A 19,561-nucleotide genomic window follows, 5' to 3' on the forward strand; every position below is an offset into this window, starting at 1 on the left:
ACCTCACTCGCCCCTTATCTAGTTACAAAATATTTTCCTCTGCTGCTTCTATTTCAGCCTCGCGGGGACTTTCCTTGCGGCTGTCAGCGCCGCGCGGGTTATCGCAAGTTTTCCAGAGTCTCGGGTGGGGGGCAGGAAAGCTGCCTCTCCCCCCCCCTTCCTTAATCGAAACGAAGCTGAAGGGCTTTGGTCCTGCTGCTTTGGGCAATCCGGCTCCCTCCAGGAGGTTGCTTTGCTGCTCGTCCCGGTGCAGCCTGCGCCCCGTTAGGGAGCGAAGGCCCAAGCGAGCAGGGGATCCTGCTTTTCCTCTCCCGGCTGATTGCGAGGCAGCCGCGCCCTCCTTCCAGCTTTCTGATTTCATTCCTGCCGGTTGTCAGAACGTCTGCTGCATTGCAGAGAGCGGCGCCGGGGAGGGGAGCCAGGCGGTGGGTACAGCAGGGAGGGGAGGCGAAGCAGCATCCCTCGTAACCTGCCCTGAACGCGCTGCGCTCACCCAAACCACATTGCAGGCAGCAAGGGCTCAGTTTTCTTCCCCACGCACTGCTAATGGCAAGAATAAAAGCACACTCCTTGAAAAACAAAACTCTGGTCCCTTGAAACAAGCTGATTCAGTCCGCAAGCACAGGTGAAGCGGGGACACGGGCACTTCTCCCAGCCTCCAGCGCCAGCGCTCCTCACCCGTCGCACCTTGTGGTCTCGCACACGAGGTCAGGGAACACCAGGCTGCGGCAGGAGTTGCTGCAGTCGTGGTGAGCGCTTCCAGGAGCCCGTCCTTGCTCAGACAGGGCAGAGAAACGGCCACGGCCCCGCGTGCAGGCAGAGGAGGGACTCGCCACAAAGGCACGCGCCTCTTCGCTCACCTCTGCAAAACCGCAGTGAGCTGGGCACGAGGCGGCTGCTGCTGGCACGCGGTGCTGCGGGAGGAAGGTGTTTGTGGAAATACGCCGAGACAGCGCGCTCAGCTCCCATCAGGAGCTCACGGCATTACCACTCACCGGCGCTTCTGCCCCAAAGCTTCCCCGGTCTGCTGAAAGCGCTGACTGCGGTGCCAGAAGCAAGAAGCCAGAGGCTGCAGCCGAGCTGGGCCAAGCGCTGCGAGGATTCCTTGCGCAAAGGAAAAAGTCGGAGGGCAGCAAACTTCCAGCAAGCCCCAGTAATTCGCCTTCGGCCCCCCGGCCCCAGGCTCCATCCTCACGCTGAGGATGCCGCCACTTGAGGGAAGCACGTGCCAGGGCGGAGAAATGGGACTCCAAAGGGAGAAGCTAACAGCAGAGAGAGGAAAAACCTGGAAGCTGAAGGTTATAGCAACGAGATCTTCGAGTAAAGTAGGTGGCTGGTTTTACAGAGGGTTATTTTTCTCCAGGAAGCACACTGCAGGCCTGAACTACATCACAGCACCAGGCGTCTGCCTCGTGTTTTACAGGATTTTTATTTTGGGGTAGAAGTTTCACAAGACAAAGTCAGGTAAGGCAGATCTAGAATGCACGTTTTATTTAAGTAAAAAAAAAAAATCAAAAAAAAAAAAGAAAACCAAAAAAAAAAAACAGACAACATGGTAAGGTATCAAGAACTTTTTATATTCTGACTATACAATAATATTCCTCTCTTTTTATTCACTGCCAAGGCTACTATAATGGATCCGCTCTAGGCTAATTTTTCAGGTTGTCCAGTTAAATTGTTTGAAGGTTCTTTAAACAAGGTGGCCTTTACCTATTTAGAGTTTCCTCTCAGAAACATTCATATATTATACAGGATATACAGATTTCGAAACGAGACACTTAAAAACACACACAACTATAGCCGCAACACTATCGTAGCTGCATTGTAGTGAGTACGTTGTTCAGCCAGCTGTAGACTCTGTATGTACAATTAGTTTTTATAGTGTTATTTACATAGATGGACTAAAAGCTATCTTTCATCTAAAAGGTAAAGGCTCTTGTGTTTAAGGATGTGCAGTTTCATAGCCCTGTGAAAAACACAATTATATACACTGTAAACAGCACAAGGCATGAGAATCTCCTCCTACCCCAAACAATCTCACAGGAAAGTGTATGTGCACTAATATTCCTCCTCCCCTTCGGCTCCGGCGCCTCTGGTCTTCTTGTGGAGAGCCCGGTTAAAGCTGTGGCAGGCAGGAACCCAATGATTGTCGTGAAGACCCAGCTTACAGCCCGGGATGCCCTTCTGAGACCTGTGGCAGCACATCCAGTACCCGGGCCCGTAAGGTAAAGCTTGACAGTATGGTTTGGGGTGCCAGCGGCACAAGGACACGTCCCCTTTGACGTATTTCTTCTTGCACTGCTTGCAAGGGTCTTCTCTGTAGCGGGGGTCGCGGACCCAGCGCGAGTCCGCCGGCCGAATGTTGTAGTACTCGATGATGAATTTGAAGTAGTAGCAAGTACATTTGAGGGCGACCAGGCTCCGGGTGGGGAGCAACCCAAAGATCTTCACTATGATGTGGTGCGGCAGGAAGGCCATGTACTGCTGGGGCTCCAGAAGCTGCTGGATCTTAAACCTGGTCTCCAAAAAGTCATGCGAGACCTGCCTCTTCAGGCAGGAGGCGTCGAGTGCTTGCAAAGCACCTTCTGGGGGGGGACCAGAGAGGGCAGGCGGCTCTGGAGAGGCGCCGTTCCTGACGCACGATCTGTCAGACCCTGAAGCATCCTCGCCCTCGTTTTGGGCTACTTCTGGCTTTTCTTGGGCGCCTTCCCGCAGCGGCTGTTGCTCGTGAGCGGCAGGCTGGGCGGCCTGGAGGAAAAACAACCTCCCCGGGAGTGGATCTTCACCGGAGCCTGAGCGAGAGAGCTTCTCCTTCCTGCACCCCTTCTCGGTCTTGGTGACCGATATGCTGATGCACAGGGACTCCTTCCTGGCGGGATGCGGGCTCTGCTTTGGAAGAATCACAGCCTCCTTCGACGTACATTCGGCACTCGCGCTCTTGCTCTGCAAGGCATCCGCAGGCGCCCTGGCGGCGGCCGGCAGAGGCCGGGGAGGCTCCCCCCGCCTGTCGGCGTCGCTCCTGCCCGCCGTCATCGCCAACACCGCCTGAGCGAGTCCCGAGCCCGCGCTCCCCACGCGAGCCTCCAGCGCGGCAGGGAACGGCTGCCGAGCGCAGGCGGCGCCGTCCCACGGCTCCGCGGCCTCGCACCGACCTCCGCACCCAGCCTCGGCCACCCCCGCGCCCCCCAGCCCCTCGCCCTGGCCCAGGGCGGCCGAGGAGGAGGCTCTGCCCGCCTCGCCGCCGGGCTGCGTGCCGCTGGCCAGGAGCACCCGCCCCACGTTCCTGCGGAAGCTGTTGTTGCGGGACAGGCCGCCGGCCTCCCGCTCGCTCTGGCGCCGCAGGCACTCCGACTCCAGCCTGGCCACCATGTCCAGCACGCGCACCGGCTCGCCCTGCTGCTCGCCACAAGTTCCCCTCTCGTGTACCTCGCACGCCCCGGCGGCGGGGAAAGGGTCCGAGCTGGGGAGCGCTCCCTTGGGCTGAGCGCTCGGCCTCGCGGCGGGAGCCGGGGCGCAAGTTTTCGCGCAGTCCACCAGCAGAGCGCTCGCGCGTTGCTCCAGGAAGGCGACCATCTCTATCACGGACAGCGAGCGGCCCGGGAAGACGCCCTCGCCGTTGTCGTTGGCGTAGTGCACGGAGCAGTGCTCGATGCCACAGGCGAACGGCTCCGGCTGAGCGCACCGGCCGTTCGCCTCCCTCACGCGTTCCAGCTGGATCTTGGCTTTTTTAAGATCCACCGATTTTTTCCTTCGCTTGGCCGTCCTCCCGTCGATATCCCACGTGCTCTTGATTTTCATGGAGCCCAGGCGGTTGTTGCCGCTGCACTGCTGGGCTGCGAAGAAGGCGATCTTCTCCTTCGTGTTGCCAGGCTTCACCACAGCCCAGACATCCAGAGGCCCTTCCCCTTCTTCCCCCTGGTGGATGGTCGCAGACAGGGCGTTCTTCTTCTCCCTGGCGCTCGGACCATCCGCTGGGCATTTCCCACTCATATTGCACATATTATTTGGATAAAAAATTCCCAGAAGCTTTCGGGATGGAGCCACGAGGGAGGGTTTGGGGAAAACGCTCCGTTTGGTGCAGTTGTTGCTGTGTTTTTCTTCTTGTGCTGCTCTCTGATGGCTCGCAGGTGGGCCTCTCAGGGAATCCTGGCTTATTTCTGGAGATCGCTCTTTCTTCTGTAACTTGAGATATGGCTTTAAGTGCATACCAGAAACCCTAGAAAAACAGAAAGGGAAGAAATTATAGTTGCAAAATAAGCCTGCCTGGAATTAGAGAAGAAGGCCCGGAGTAGGCACCAGCATGTCTCCTGCTCTACATCAAGCAGCCCACACCTCAAAAGAAACCACATGAAAAAGGAACGGCAGCGGCCGGGCTGCCATGTTCACCCTCGGAGAACTTCTACTCACGTCTCGCAACGGGATTACAATCTTAAGGGTAGCAGAGATCTTCCCACTTGAGAAATTTGTTTCTGGGGAGCTCCAAGGAGAAATCCTAATGCTTAACTTACAGCGGGTGCGCAAACATAGCTAGGGGTTCAGTACAGAGTTAGAGCAATCCTCCTGTCCATTCATCTCTGGGTCCAGTTGTAAGGCACCTGCAGGTCGAAGGGCTTGTCCTGACCTCAGCTGCCACTGCACAGACTTCTCAGAAGATAAAGCGCAGTTAAAGCTGGAAAGGGAAATTAGCAAGCGCAATTATATTGACCAACAGAGCCCGGCAGATATCCACATTCCTACCACCACCTAATACCAGTTCCTTTAGTCCATCGGGAAGGGCAGACGCGGTGTGCTCTCCCATCAGGGTTCCTGCGCTACTCGTAAGACGCCTGCTCCAGAAAAGTGACAGGAGCCTCAGGCACGGCTGGAGAGAACCCCTTTCAAGCGAGCACCTTTACGGTCAGGAACCTACGAGCTGTGCAGGAGACGCCCGGAGGCTGCTGGCATTAGGGCAGTACCACTCGTGTGACAGTCCCCGGCTCTCCGTTCCTCCCTTCTGCCACACCTCCGCCTTCATCTCCAACGCAAAGCTCAAAAAAACCGCAGGAGCCCAGGGCACCGCCGCGTAGAATCCAATCGTCAGGAGGCTTCAGGCTCTTCCCCCAGAGCCACCATGTAAGCGTATCACAGAACTAACTATAGGTTAGGTTTCCATGGCAATCTGGGAATTGTTACATTAAAAGGAGCCCTTTTGGAAACGGGGCTGATCCGTGACGGGTAGGTTAACGACACCGAGTTCAACGCCGCGTTCACCGGGAGCTGGTACGGACACAGCCGGGCACTGAACACATTTCCCCTCGCAGCCACCACCAAAACGTGGTTTTTTTGGTCGTTTCTCATCTAAAACCAACTTAATTAAAGGCTTCCACACAGAGCTGCCCCGTGTATCAGCCAGTGCAGGCACTCGGTAAGTGCTGGTTGGTCTCCCTCCTGATTTTACAGGCAGACCACCTCTCCCCTGCAAGCTGAGAGCACCAAAGCCACCTTCACTTCAGCTACAGGGACAAAAGAGCTCCCGTCACCGTGGGTGCACCTACCCGGTCCCTGCCTTCGTTCCCTGCCCGTGCCTCCTGATGGAATTGGGGCACTTCCCAATTTAGGCTCCTCTGCAAAACGCAACGGAGCTATTTTCCTTCTCAGTCGGATGCTAAAAACTGAAATGACGCCCTAGAACTGGAGCTTCAGGGTGCTGAACCGGATGGGTAAGAGAGAACGGGAACTCGAGGCCGCCATGAGTTTGCTGGAGCCTGGTTTTCCGTAGGGTCTGCGTCATCTCTGCTGCACTTCAGGGCTGATCGGGGTCAGGCCACCGATGTGCCTGGGTCAGAGCCCAGCCCCGAGAGCGGCAGCTGAATCCCTGCAAGCAGCTGCTGCAGAGCCGGGCCTGCAGCCCGCCCTTCGCCATCCGCATTTCGGAGAGGTGCTTCCCAGGTGGAAAAACTCCCAGATGGAAAAAAGCTCCGGTGGCAGCTCACCACAGCTCCCTGGGAAAAGGAGGTGAGCACGGTTAAACGCGCAGCCCTCCGCGTCGAGACCCCAGGAGCTAGGAAGGGAAGATCGGATTTCATTCCTGAGTTCTCGTGCCAGGGCGTTTGAAAGATGAGCCCAAATCTGGGTTAAAAAGGCTTTACTTGGAGCCATTCTCAGGAATCTGGCATTACAAATCAGCTCAGCACCCTTCATTAAGAGGAGCTGCAGATGAAGGTGAGATCAAGGTGTTACATGAACGGGAACAGGACTAAACTGGTTACCCCAACATGCTCAGAGGACATGTTTAGCCTGCAAAGTTGGTTCAGCTGCTCAAAGCTATTTCTGGTCTATGGAGAAAGACAAAGGGTAGAGCTATGCCTCACCTACTACGGATCGCTCGTTTCAGGTTCTATTTCCTCCTGCGTTTCAGTTAGTCTCTGGCTAGGCCAACAACACCATTTAAGGTTTAGAAGTTACGATTTACATAACAAAATTCTGCCTTAGTCAGAAATTTTATTGCCAGGGTAATTGCCTCATTTGAATTCTGCGTTCGTTGCAGCGTTTTAATGGCTCCAGATTTAAAGAAAACCTACATTTAACAGCTTCAGACAGCTGCAGGAGGAGGGCTGCTGCCTCCACCTGACCAGCTGAGTGGCAGTGCCGCTTGCCTCCAAGTTTTACAATGGGAATTCTCTTCCCTGCTGCCTGAAAAGGGATTTTGGTATACAAACCTTACCGGAAAGCGTTGCTCGGAAAAAAAAAAAGAACCCTCACCCCCACCAACACTCACACTCCTTGCTGCAAACATTAAAAAGTTGGAGCTTCTAAACAAGCAGAACTTCGTCCCCGCGTGTCAGCAGCACGTTTCCTTTCTAGCTCCAAGAATTAGAGCAAGGATCCCCGGCAGAAATTGCTTTGAACGTGAAGCAGAGCTCAGTCCCCCCCCTCCCAGCCTACCTTGTTTCTGCAACACTTCAGTGCTGGCAAGCAGATAATTGTGGCAGCTGCAGGTGAAGTTTTTAAATATTTTAAAACACCAAAAATAGTTGTTAAAAGGTGAAGCCGCTGACAATTCCCTCTGATACTTCAGCACGATTCTGTTTGCTTTCCTCCACCCTTTAAGTTATCAAGCTTGCTAATTTTATCTTTAGAGACAACGACGCTTCAGAACTTCACGGAGCAAGCATAAAAGGTTTTTTCAGTCCCAAACGTGCCGTTTTGAATCGCTGATAAGAGATAATTCTGCCAGGAATGATCAGCGCTGAAACAACCGGCAGCGCTGCCTTCTGCGCTGTTATCCCATCCTTAAGCCAGCGGAATAAAAGGGACACGGCTTTTTTGTTTTAATTTCTAATCAGCAGCGCCTTAGGCACGCAGAAAAACAGGATACTTACAGCTCTGGAATGACACCGCTGTTTTTACAACTTGTAACTCCAGCTCATTTTCACTACAGCTTGCTGGTTCCCACACTGGACTGATCCATAAATATATATATAAATATAAAAATATATATATATATTTATATATACACCTTTACACATGCACACACACCTCTCCTCTCCCTACCGAAGGGAAGATCCATAAGCTGCTGCGCCAAGTTGACCAGAATCTTTCTGCATCCTTTTGCCTTTCTATATCTTGTAATTTCACAGCAGCCTAAAAATAAAATACCACCTTTAGTAGAAGCTCCAATGATGGAGGAAAAACTGGTAGAAAAGGCTCCATTTTGCCAGCTTCCTGGGATCACAGAGAGCCTACATGTCCCATCCTGCTCCTCGGGCTGGGATCCCACAGTGCCCCATGAAGCCAGAAGGTTTCCTCTGGCCAGCAAGAAGAAGAACAACAAAACCCACAGTATGATACACTCCAACAGCACGTTCACACTGAGTTTTCTGGGCAAAGCACCGGAAGGTTTTATTAAGGCGAAAATTTCCATCAAAACCCCAAAGTTTCCTGTGAATTTCTTTCTGTAAACACTAACTGCAGTAGGCAAGAGTTCCTAGTATTGCTAACTGCGCGCGCCGTGCCAACTACAACTCTGAAAAAACCCTCAGGACATACTAACACGAGGCATCGGCCAAAAAAATAAGAGAAAGAAAAAGCCAACAACAATGAAAACCCAAGCATAACCTCTGGCAGGGCACGTCTCCTCCCTGGCATCCCATTTTTCTGACATAAAGCTGAGCTCCTCAGCACAGAACCGACAATTAGGGAGGACTGAGCACCGCGTGCAAGTTCAACCATGGTCAACCACTTGTTGTTTCTGGAAGGGCTCCGTGGGTCCTCTGGGCTCACTCTCCAGTACCGTTTCCATCCCCTTCGCGCTGCTGGGGCAGGCAGAGCAGACGGAGAGCTGCTTCAAAGGCATTCCACGGATTCTGCCGGGGCGGGAAAGTCCCAGCGTAGCAGCCAGGATGGACGATGCTCCGCTACTCACTGGAGCTTGTTCTGGCGCGTGGCGAACGTCCAAGCTCGGGGAAAGGCGGGTTGGGAAGCTCAGCGCTCCAGAGCGGGGCTGGTTCAACCTCAGCAGCTGTGGAAGCAATTCATTTCTAGAAAGCCCAGTCCTTTGCGGCACTAACTTCATGCTAAAGCAACTGCCCAGCATCCCCTCGTGCCTGTCTAACTGCATCCTGCGTCAGCCAGAGGAAGCAAGGATTGCTGCAGGCTTTGCAGGTAGACAGAAGGCGTGAGTGCTGAAGCAAGGAGGAGCAGGAGGGAGCAGGAGCAAGGCATGCACACACGGGTCAAGGTTGGCCCTAGACAACAGAGGAGCTAAATGCCAAGTAAATGCCCAATTCTTAACCTTGGGTCCCCCACAGCGTGTTCAACCACTTCAGGCGTTCAAATAACTTGTGGGGTGACGACACTCAAATATAGCTACGTGCACGAGATAAGAGTCATGCAAAAAAATGTCATCTTCAGCAAGAAGTTTCGAGTGACAGATTGCACGGCCCGGCCTGATGCGCAGGCAACTCAAGTTTGAGGGCTCCCACCCATTGATAAGGTTTGAACACGCTTCACAGTAAGCACATTCACATAAACCACGGTGTACTCCACTGCTTTCTACATTATAGACAAGAAAAAGTGGCATTTCTTCGCCAGTCTTCGGCTAAAAGCACTTACCATCACGTGAGCGATGTAGAACCGATTCTCTGTTGAGCCTCAAGAAGCTCAAGTCCACGTCCCCTACTGCCCAACCACGCTACAGATGACACAGGGACGACCAAGCAGAGGGAAACAAAGTCAACTGAAAGATCTGGTGTTCAAAGTCACTCAAAGCTGGGCCGAAAACATTTAGCTCAGATGATGGGATAGAAAGCATGCCTGCGGTGCAACAGACAAGGACAAGAAAGAATCACACACATGGAGTCATTTGGAAAAAGGACGGTAAGGAAAGAAGTGCTGGTTTTCTCGGGCTTCTGCTGAAGGCAGATCAGAGCAGCACAGACAGACATTCCCCAACTCTCCAGAAATAATCATGTTTCCTTCTGGAAACGTTATCTTTCTTGATGTAAGACTTGTTCTCTTATTTACTGCTGCTGCAGGACCAAGATCTTTCTGGATATGATGGCACAACAAATTTCTTCAAACAAACACAAAGGGATGCTACTGAGCCTTCACTTTTGTGCACACATAACGAGAACGCGTGAAAGGTTGTAGGAATTAACCTTGGACTGCGCCATCAGTGAGAAACTCAGAGCTCAGAAGACAGAATAAGCAGAAGTAGATCTGAAGGCAAGTCACCTGTTTGTTCTTTTGAAACTCAAGACCTAAAGGAACTGGTTGAAGAAGGGAGCCGCACCGCGGTATAGAGGATTTCACTGCAGACAGAGCAGCCCAGGAGGCATTCTCCAGGAGCCAAAAGGTGTTTTCATTATAAAGAACACATCCCAAGTAAGAACTGAAGAAACTCCACTTGAATACATTCCTTCTCCCAGAAGGATACAAGAAACAACCACAAATCATCAGGTCAGTATCACCTGGAAAGTTAAAACTTAAGAAATCTAAAAAGTCTAGGAATAAGCTTAAGAACTGGTGCAGGGTTAGTCCCTGCACACATACAGAAAAAGAAATAGTAAAAGGTTCTCCAGTTTGTGAGAGAGGCTAGGGAGAGAAGTAGGGCTGCAAGCAAGGCCAGGGCAGAGATTAAGAGTACTCCAGGTACAGCACAAAGCACTAAATTTGAGTTTGCTTTTTTTTTCAAGGGGGTGCTAACAATGATCACCAGGCCACAAGGCACGGGGTTAATTTGAACAAGAACACTGGGAGGTGGCAGGGTGGGAAGATTAAAAAGCATCACATAGATTGCAAGGAATGGCTCCTTTCAATTTGAGATTCCAAAACAGATCCATAAACTGCAGGGCAAGAAGATTTATAAACCTCTTGAAAGGCAACGTTCAGCGTTAATAAAACATGCGGCACATCGCAGGTGGTGCTGCAGGGGAGAAAGAGAAGGGAGAGAGATCTCAGCACCTCCAGGCCTGCTAGGCTGACTTCGATTCAAAAAGGTGCTCTGCAAGAAAAGAGGATTACAAAGCCACAGATAAACAGGGGGGGGAAGGAAGAGTTCAATGTGCAAGACTAACCTGAAGGTTCTCCAGAAAAGATCTATCTTTAAAAATGCCACGTACTGTGGTTTACTGATACAGACTTGCGGGGGCACGAGGAGATTTACTGGTTAAAACAGATTGACAAGAAAAGGTAAAACAGACAAAGAAGCTGGTTTAACAGCAGACAGTCCCAGGTGACGCTGAATAATAAAATACCAGCCTGGAAACCAAAGCCATGCCTCAGGAATCAGCCTGGGGAACCATTTGGGTTTGTTACAAGTGACCTCAGCAAGAACGCTACAGGTGCTCTGGCAGAAATGAAAGGCATTACCAACACCGAGGAGGCACAAAGCTCCCAGAAATAGCAGCGAGGCAGAATCCGGAGGTACAGACGGCGATGCAGCAGAAAGCTGCAGAACACCAAGATGTGTTGGAGTTAACCGAGAGCGATGCGTTAGCTACCATAGACACAGCTACGGCACCGAGGCAGATCTGTGATACATTCAAGGCATCGCTTCAAAGCCCTCCTACAAGGTCTCCTCTGGAGTTCAGCACACAGCTTTTGCCGTGACTCAGAGGAGACTCACCCAGGCTGAGAACAGCAGCAGTCACTATTCAGTAAGCTCCTTGAAACCATTGGGGTCATTTCGTGCTGCAAAACCACACGTGAGGGAATACTGCTGCATTTCCCTGAATACAGCAAAAGAGATAAACCACTGAAAATAAGTGGTCCTTATGCAAAAAAAATAAAATCAAGTGACAACGCAAGGTCAAACAAATCTGTAAGCTGGCATGAATGTTCAGCCTGGGAATCAAAAGAAGGATCCCAACTGCACAGTTAGAACTGTCATCTTCGGTAACAGCCTAATCTATGGGAGGAGAGAAGAAGAGGTGTAATTGTTTTTAGGCTGGACTTCTAAGTTTACAAAAGGGATTATGAGACTGCTTGGGAAAGCGAGGAGCTGGGCTACCCAGGCAGTCTTTTCCAGCACTAAATTACTGTGAGACTAACATAGCAAGTATATGTTGTCTACATAACCACAAGGAACAAAGGTTAAAGTTTACTTTAAAACCACACAAATTTTGGAAACGAGAAATTTGGCTCTCTTCCTCCAGATTGAGGAAGTTGAAGAGTCTTGGTTTCAAAAAAATGCTTTTTTTTTTTTCCTCCAAGTAGCCTGAACTCAAACAAACTCGCACGTTCTTGCATTTGCATAAGCAAGCACAAGTTGTTCTGTACGGTGTTCCTATAACGAGACACAGTGAGAGGCGTTCACTTAATTGTCACATAAGCACAAGTGTTTGAAATCAATCGTGCACTTCTTCTGAATAAGAGACACAGGAGAGCGAGCGATACAAAATTTAAGCTTAAACTAATCCAGTTACTTACTCCTTAGTAAGACAAACCACAACAACGATCGCCAGTGTTTCCACTTGCTTTAAGCTGACTGCATGTGTTAAAGCCTACCAGGACAGGCCATCCTCCAATTGAGTTTTACTTCAAAGCCATATTCCCAAATTAACTTACAGCTGTTGCTAGAAAATATCAAGTACAAACCAAGCACAGTACCAGCTGTAGTTAGTCTGTAGTTGTCATTATCAAATAAAAGTGTCAAAAAAACACTTCTGCCCTTAGGCCATTACAACATCTCACTTAAAGAGTATCCGAAAGTAAGAACTGAGACCAACTAAGTGACACACAAGACAGCAAGAAAGTAAGCAGAAGGCCAAATTGGTACTAAATATTTAATTATAGGCGGACCAGCTGGTCTCTTCGTACCGTTTGACTTGATGGAAGGTGGAAGAAGAGGAATTCAGCAGTTCCCTGTGGAGGCCAGCTCTGCAGGAACTCTTCATCGTAACTACCTCTCCAGCTAAGGCACGCCGTCACAGCCAGTCCATCCTGGTTCACATGCAAGGCCCCCTCATCGGCGCTCCTTGCCCCGCACAGAGCCTCACCGTGTCTCTCCCACCTAGGAACTGAAGAAACGGGAGAGAAATAAGAAGACTGGGTTTGAGGACAGCGGCAATTTGAGGCGCAGATGTCCAGGACAAGGACCCTTTCCCAAGGAGGTGTGGGGGAGATATAAAATATAAATATATATATGTATACTACACATATATATATGTGCACACACATTTATAGACATATAAATACACACACATCCACATATATAAATCTAAAAGAACTTAAACATCTTATACTTAACATCACGCTGTTATTGCAGCTGGGGTTGAACGCCCCCAACACCACCTGCCTGCACACAGAGTGCTTCCTTCCCCTTATATGCAACTGCAGCCCCACCTGGGCGCCTCCCACGGGACATGCTGCCTTCCCAGTTCTATGCAAACAGGAGACGTCAAGATCTTCCTGCTTGTTAGCAAAGCACCAGGCTTTGGAAGGGCAACTGCTGCCGGCGGTACGATTTGCCGCTTGCCGGGAGTTACGTTAGTGTCCTCATCACAACAGCGTGGCGGATTTCATAGGGGACAAAAAAACATGCCACCATGCAGCCTCCAAAGCTCGCGAGGCTGCCCTGTCTTTGCATCACACGCAGATAAGACGGCCGATTTCACCAGAACACCACTGTGCTGCAGTATCTCTCGTTCGCACGAGGTTGCCGCCTTCTACGCCTTGTCCTTGGCACCGCCAGTATTACCGGCACTGTAACGTCCTTTGACGGTGAAAGAACAACAAGCAACACGTTGGAACACAAAAGGAACAAGTGACACAGCACAAGAGCCCTGGAAAAACTCAAATATTCAAGCCTGAGTCGCCAGTAAATTGTTCTAAAGATTGCTTGCTTCCTTCCCTCCGGAGGGCCATGCGCAACGATGCCAAAATAAAGGAACGCCGCTTGAAGATGCTAACTGCAGAGCTCTGACCCCACAGTATTTGGGATTTAGGGCAGCAGGTGGTTCTCCTTTTCAGCAGCTTTGCCCAGTGCTCTTACTGCTGCCCACTCCTGCAGCAGCATCTCCACGACACGGCCTGGCAGAGAGACAGAGACGGAGCCTCTCACGTCTCCCCTTTTAGCAACATCTGCCCGAGAAAAATCTGCCCTGCAGGAGAGCACCTACCTGTGCACGGCTCGGTTACTGCCTGGCCCTTGTGGTTTACAGCTCAGCGCTGCCACTAAGCACTCCTGGCCTGGGAAACCTTCTCCAACTTGTTAGCCACACGTGCTGAGAAAGTGATTACGGATGACTTTCCCAGCAGGAGCACAGAAATTGGTTTATATCCAGCCGACCTTCTGCCTGCTAACGCAGTTTCACAATTCCTCTAGCGATGGGGAACGAGAGGTTAATCATTTGCCTATGTTTGAGCAAGCAGGAGCCTAAAATAATACATAAAATATTGTATAAACACATTCCAGTCTTCGTGAAGAAGTCTCTGCTGAGCTCTACGCAACGCAAAGGAGCCGAGCAGACCGAGGTGTTGCCCTGGCAGAGCTGGAGGACGAGAGCGCGCCCCCTGCTCCACGAATTCAGGAGGACAAGATGTCAGGCTGACATCAAAATTCAAAGCTTTGCAGTTAAACACCACCTTTGTTAGGCTGCCCAGAGCCTAAAACAGGAACCGACCTGCAAGAATGAAACCTAGGCACAAAAATCAGGCATTTGGGATGTTTTGTAGGCTGTAAAATATATGTTTACTAACAGAACTTTATGAAAAACCCGAAGTTAAACACAAAATCATTACTTTCCCATGCACCACCAGGAAGAGGCACCAAAATCCTGACTTTTATCCAAGCTTTTGTCTGGCTTCTCCTTCTGGCTTTACTGACACTAGCATTTCAGACTCAGCAGGAACTGTATCACAGAAACATTATTACATCCACACCCAAATAAACGCAGCCATACCACTCCGGGAATGCCAGGCACTTTCAAACTAGCTAAAAGCTCCCAACGTATTCCTGGCTAAGAACATCAGATGTTTTGTCTCAGTCCTATCCGTTTGCAGATCAGAATGAAAAAAAAAAAAATGAAAAACTGAAAAATAAGCGATAAAAAGCCAGAGAAAAAGAAAAAAGCAAACAGAGATCTCATTTGCAGCAGAGTTTGAGAAGCAAAACCACCAAACTCGTTCGGGTTTGGGCAGCCACGAGCTCAGTCCGAGCACAGGCATCACGCTGCAGGACGTCACGCGTTTAAGGAAGGACCAGCACCTACTACAGGCAAGCAGAAGCTGACAAAACAGACACAGGAAGATTCACCCGGGCACTGCAGCACAAGCACAGCTCCACACAAAGCACGCTTTTTCCCCCCCCCTCCTCTAGCTGCTGGTCTGCAGGCAAGAGCTGAAATGGGCTATTAATGCCAGCCATCTTCTGACAAATTCCTACTGTGTAAGCAGCAAAAAGCTGTGCCTGTGAATAAAAATTAAAAAAAATAAAAAATAAAAAAAAGCAACAGCATCCAAGCTAGCGCAGAGATACTTACTGCCTTTTAACTACCACAGCGTTTCCGAACCGAGGCCGATCCTTAGCAGGAGGCGCTTCAGTCGTCTCCTTAGTTTTGCAGAGTTGGGCGCAGCCTGAAAAATCGAAATGCAGATGCACAGAGGAACAGAGCAGAAGAGGAAAATAAGAGCCTAATCTTGTTGCTCTCCGTTCCTGAAGCCACCCCCAGACATATGCCTTTCTGCCTAAGATGTGGGAAGGACTGGGATTTTGGCAGCGGGCAGCATCACGCTCGCGCGGCGACGGACAGCGATTCACGGAACGGCTCCACCAAACTCCCCGCTTTATCATCGTTTTGGAACTGCTGCTGCAGTTCGGGAAAATAAACGCATTAACTACGATGGAATAAGGGCTATTTGGCTGCGGCAACACGTTACGGCTTCTGATATTTACAGGTGTGGCGGGAGCTAAAGCCTTACTGCAGGAGCAGCGCGGTTTTGGAACAAGAACAGTAACTGATAAACAAGAGCCTTCAAAGGATGGGCTCATCCTTTCAGAATATTTGCTGTCTAGGAAGCAGGCAGTGGTTGAGGAGCAGAAATCCCGCTGCTGGTAGAAGCGGAACAGCCTCTGCCCGCCTGAGCGGACAGGGAGCAGCTTTGGGATGCCCCCAGACAGGGAGCAGCTTTGGGATGCCCTCCAGTGGTGTGGGACCGAGGGCTGAGCCCTCCACCCAAGCCAGGATGCAGAAGAAAGCAAAGGCAGGTATTTCAGAGGGAAACTCAGATGAATTAATACTGAAATACAGTCACTGGAAGGGACTGAACCAGTGCTGAGGCCTTGTAACACACAGCTATGTTTGGCCATTACCAAACAGCCCGTGGCAGCCCCTGCATCCAAACCCTTTCGCTTTCTAGTCAAATACAGCAAGGATTTAGGATTTCGCAGGGTGGATTCAATGCTGTGTTTTATTTTACTTCAAACCGAAGTGTTGCTGTCCCAGCAGGGGCAGGAAGAACCACTCTTGCAGCTTATTCAACCAGTTTGTTTCCCAGACTGGTTCACTGCAAGCTAAAAACGGACCAAAAAGTGGAAGGGGTAAAAAAACACACCACCGAAACCCAACCCCACAGCAGAAGTCTGAAAAGAACAAGGGGGCTTGGAGAAAACCACATTAAAAAACAGCTAAAGAGAAAGGCACGGTAATACCGACCTAGTGTAAGCGCCTTACAAAATGACTTTTTAACACCAAGTTCATCAGCTGGATTTTATTTAGCTAACGGAACGGTTTCAAGCAAAGAGAAAACAAGCACGTTTTAGCTAAAACTGCCTTAAGAGCTTCAGAGTGAACTCACATTTGCGTTTCCATCCACCTGCAGCTGGAAACCGACCCTCAAATGAAACCGGGTATTTCCTAAAGGCACCGCATCCACCTCAGAACCGTCACGAGACAGGTTAATTAACACCTGCAGCCAGATGAGATTCTCTGCGTCCTGTCGGACTCCGCAGACCGGCCTTTCGCCGTCAGCAGAGAGCTGCAGGAGCCGCCACCGCCGCGTCTGCCTCCCGAAGCCTCGTGCTCAGCTTCCTGCTCGATGGCCAAAAGCCGCAGCTCCGCGCGGACCCGAGGTTATCTGATCTCAGCGCCACGAAGCTGCCACGGGGGCTCAACAGGCGCAGCCTCCTGCGTCTATTTGCGCGCTAAAACCTGCTGCTGCCGCTGCTTCTCCTTACTAAAAGCCAGAGCAGCCCAAGCAGCAGGCTCTCAGTACCTCTGCCCTCGGGTCTATTCCCCACCAAACTCAGCCCAGCCCTCCTCCAAGCTCCTGCCCATATTCCTTTCCCCGGATTACACCAGAACGAGCGGTTATTTAACCGAAATGTGCAGATTCCCACCCGTATTTGAACTTGGGCAGGGCGTTGGGGAATACAGCACGGCCTCACAGCCATTTCGCTCACCCTAACTCCTGCCGCACCGGGGTCTCGCCCTCCTCTTCCTCCCAACGCTTTCATGCCCTCCCTCGTGTCAGGACTGTCCCATTTCCATCTGAAGCAGCTCAAGGGGCTAAACGAGGAGAAAATTAACCCCGAGAGGCAGGCTCCCTGAGCCCAGCAGGCACCAGCACAGCGCAGCAGGATGAGGTTCTCAGCAGCTGAGGCCGGGTTCAACCATATCAAATCCACACCTTGAATCATGCTGGGAGAAGTGCCCGCCACAAAGGGCTTTCTATATTCTTCCCAGTCAATGGAAATAAAGTTTCTAAAGTAAAATAGAGCGTTTTGGGAGAGGGGAACAAGTGCCTGGGCTCCAAAGCAACATTTGACTGCTCGCCATCACCAGACATCACTACCTACCGGAGCAATAAGCATACGAAGTGCTTGTCCTAACGTAGCACTACAGGGAGAGCCTGTCTTCCCCTCCAAGACCAGGTCAATAAAGAACGAAAGGTTTCCAATTTGTAGCTCTCGCGTTTTCTCCCCTTTAGGTGTGGTGAGTATTGGAACGATAACGTCGCCCCCTTTCCCCTCGAAAGGAAAATCTCAAAAGGGAAGAAAAGGAAAAGCTAAGCTCTGCTGCCCCTTGCTGACCCTGTACTTCAGTACTGGAGACGACAACAAAATGTTTCCCTTGCTCAACTATTCCTGAAAGGCTTCAGCTGTCCTGCCGAATTCGGTTAAGGACATCATCTGTTGCTCAACCGGGGAGGGGGGGAAGCTGAGAACTGGCTCATTAGATTTGTTCTGCTTGATCCAAGAGGAAAACAAAACCAGGGAACCCGTTGCGTGCCAGCGCTGCTGCGGTGCTGGTGACAAAACACCCAGAGATCCCACGTTACTCCGCTTTCTCGATAGCTGCCACCTCCTTTGGCACTTGCCGTCACCGCAGAGCGTGTGGCGTGCCCCGAATGGTAAGCAGGGGATGGCCGAACGTCCCCCAGCAGGGCTGCAGCTGCCGGGCCCCTGGGTTGCAGGGTCCGGGGAAAGGCTGCCATGCCCTGCATTCGGGGCCGCGTGATGCCTGAGCCCCGTCTGAATTATTTAGCATGTAAAACCAGATTTGTTTTGCTATGCAGATTGTGAATTAATGGAAGCTCGGCTGAAAGGCTACTTTCTTGGGGCGAGGGGAAGGAGAAAGCTTCCAGAAGCCTTCCTATTATAGAAGCAATAGAGCTGGTTCCAAAAATAGTAGGCGAGCACTCCCAGCGCTCCGGAGACATTGTGCCCTGGTTTTATAAGGCTCAAGTCTCCCTGGATTGCTCATGTACGTGCAGGGAACGCTCGAAATGACTGAAAGATGCAGAAATGACGTTAAATGGGGAGTTTTAGGACAAACACCAGACAGAGAAATCCAAACAGACTAGATCAACTGGGATACCAGCAGAGAGCAACCTGTCCCACTCCAGAGACGGATAAAACCAGAAAGCAGACTCCCATCCTTCTCAAGAACACAGCGTTAGTTTGCTCAAGAAGATCCCGATTACTAGAACAATGACGTTGCAGATTAGGATTGTCAACAGCAATTTCATCACCCTGTTTTGCTTTTGGATGCCAGGGACCCTGGCCGGGGAGGTTCACTTGACTCATTTTGGCACACACCCGGCTAGATTCGGTCTTGCTGCAATAACTACCAAACAGACCATCACACGGCCTGCCTGACAGTAATTACTCACTGGTTAGCCAGTAATAGTTCGTTAGCGATCCAGCACGACAACACAACCCACTCTTGGAATTAAAGTCTCCTTTAACAACCCCATTTACAACCCAGTGAGAATAAAACCAGTGTGCAATACTCCTCTGACTACAAACTCACCTCTGAATCTCTGTACTCCAGTGCAGGACTGGCTATTTTACTGGTATATACTGGCAAACGTCAGCAGGAAACTAAAAATCTCATACTTGACACCATAAGGTAAGAAGTCCCCCTGCACCATGGCATACGATGAATAGTAGTAATAGTTTCTGCACATCTTTTGCTGGGATATGAAACGGCTTCTAAAGTAAAAGACAAAACCCACAGCTCACCTCTAGATAGCCACTACATACACAAATCCAGTTCCTTCTTTAGCACTTTGTTAATAAGGAAAACCCCACAGCAGGTCAGCTGGTATTTAACACCAAATTTATCAGCTTTGATGTTTAATTTGCTGAATACAGCCCCAACTTGTTTGGACCAGCCTTTGGGACGTCAGTTCTGCTTTCGCGTGCAGAATGTCCCATACACCGAGCACAGGTCCAGCAGCGTAAGCTGTACCTCATTTCTGTTTATTTCTGCAGAATCTTTCCCTTTAACCAAACAGCTACGTTGTGGATTTCTCTGTCCTATGCCGCTGCAGACTCTTTCCCAACAAATCCCAGTCATAAAAAAAGGACAAAAGGTGGATTCATTCAGCCAGCCCACTGCAGAACTGAGAAGTTACGATATTCACTACGCATCTCAAAAGCATCCAGATTTTTCCTAGGGGTCTCCAAAACCGTATTCAGCAACTGGAAGCCTTGCTACAGCACCAGAAACATTACATTAAAGATAATGGTACTTTTACAAAAGTGTTTTATAAGTAACTGTGCTATTTCTGTACTTCAAAATGCCCAATTCTCTGTAATATACTCCTGCATCCACCCTGTTTTCACATACTAGCA

At 50.5% G+C, this 19,561-nt stretch overlaps 1 protein-coding gene across 9 annotated transcripts in view; it reads right to left on the reverse strand.

Annotated features, from left to right (window-relative positions):
- Positions 1–1,465: 1,465 nt before the first annotated feature.
- The window catches only part of FBXO34 (F-box protein 34), a 37,799-nt gene continuing 19,703 nt past the window's right edge, over positions 1,466–19,561 (reverse strand). For 6 of the 9 annotated variants that reach the window (XM_083837490.1, XM_083837488.1, XM_083837493.1 and 3 more), the window contains 2 exons: positions 12,301–12,500; positions 1,466–4,216 (listed from right to left, as the gene is read on the reverse strand). In XM_083837490.1, the coding sequence (XP_083693616.1) occupies positions 2,059–4,216; positions 12,301–12,377 (2,235 nt within the window). In that variant the 5' untranslated portion in view covers positions 12,378–12,500 and the 3' untranslated portion in view covers positions 1,466–2,058. Of the gene's footprint in view, positions 4,217–6,924; positions 8,501–12,300; positions 12,501–14,963; positions 15,058–19,561 lie in introns of all 9 variants that reach the window. The other 3 variants (XM_083837489.1, XM_083837494.1, XM_083837496.1) reach the window with 2 other exon arrangements.

The sequence above is a fragment of the Anser anser genome, assembly GCF_964211835.1.
Source record: "Anser anser genome assembly, chromosome: 5".
Taxonomy (NCBI): Eukaryota; Metazoa; Chordata; class Aves; order Anseriformes; family Anatidae; genus Anser; species Anser anser.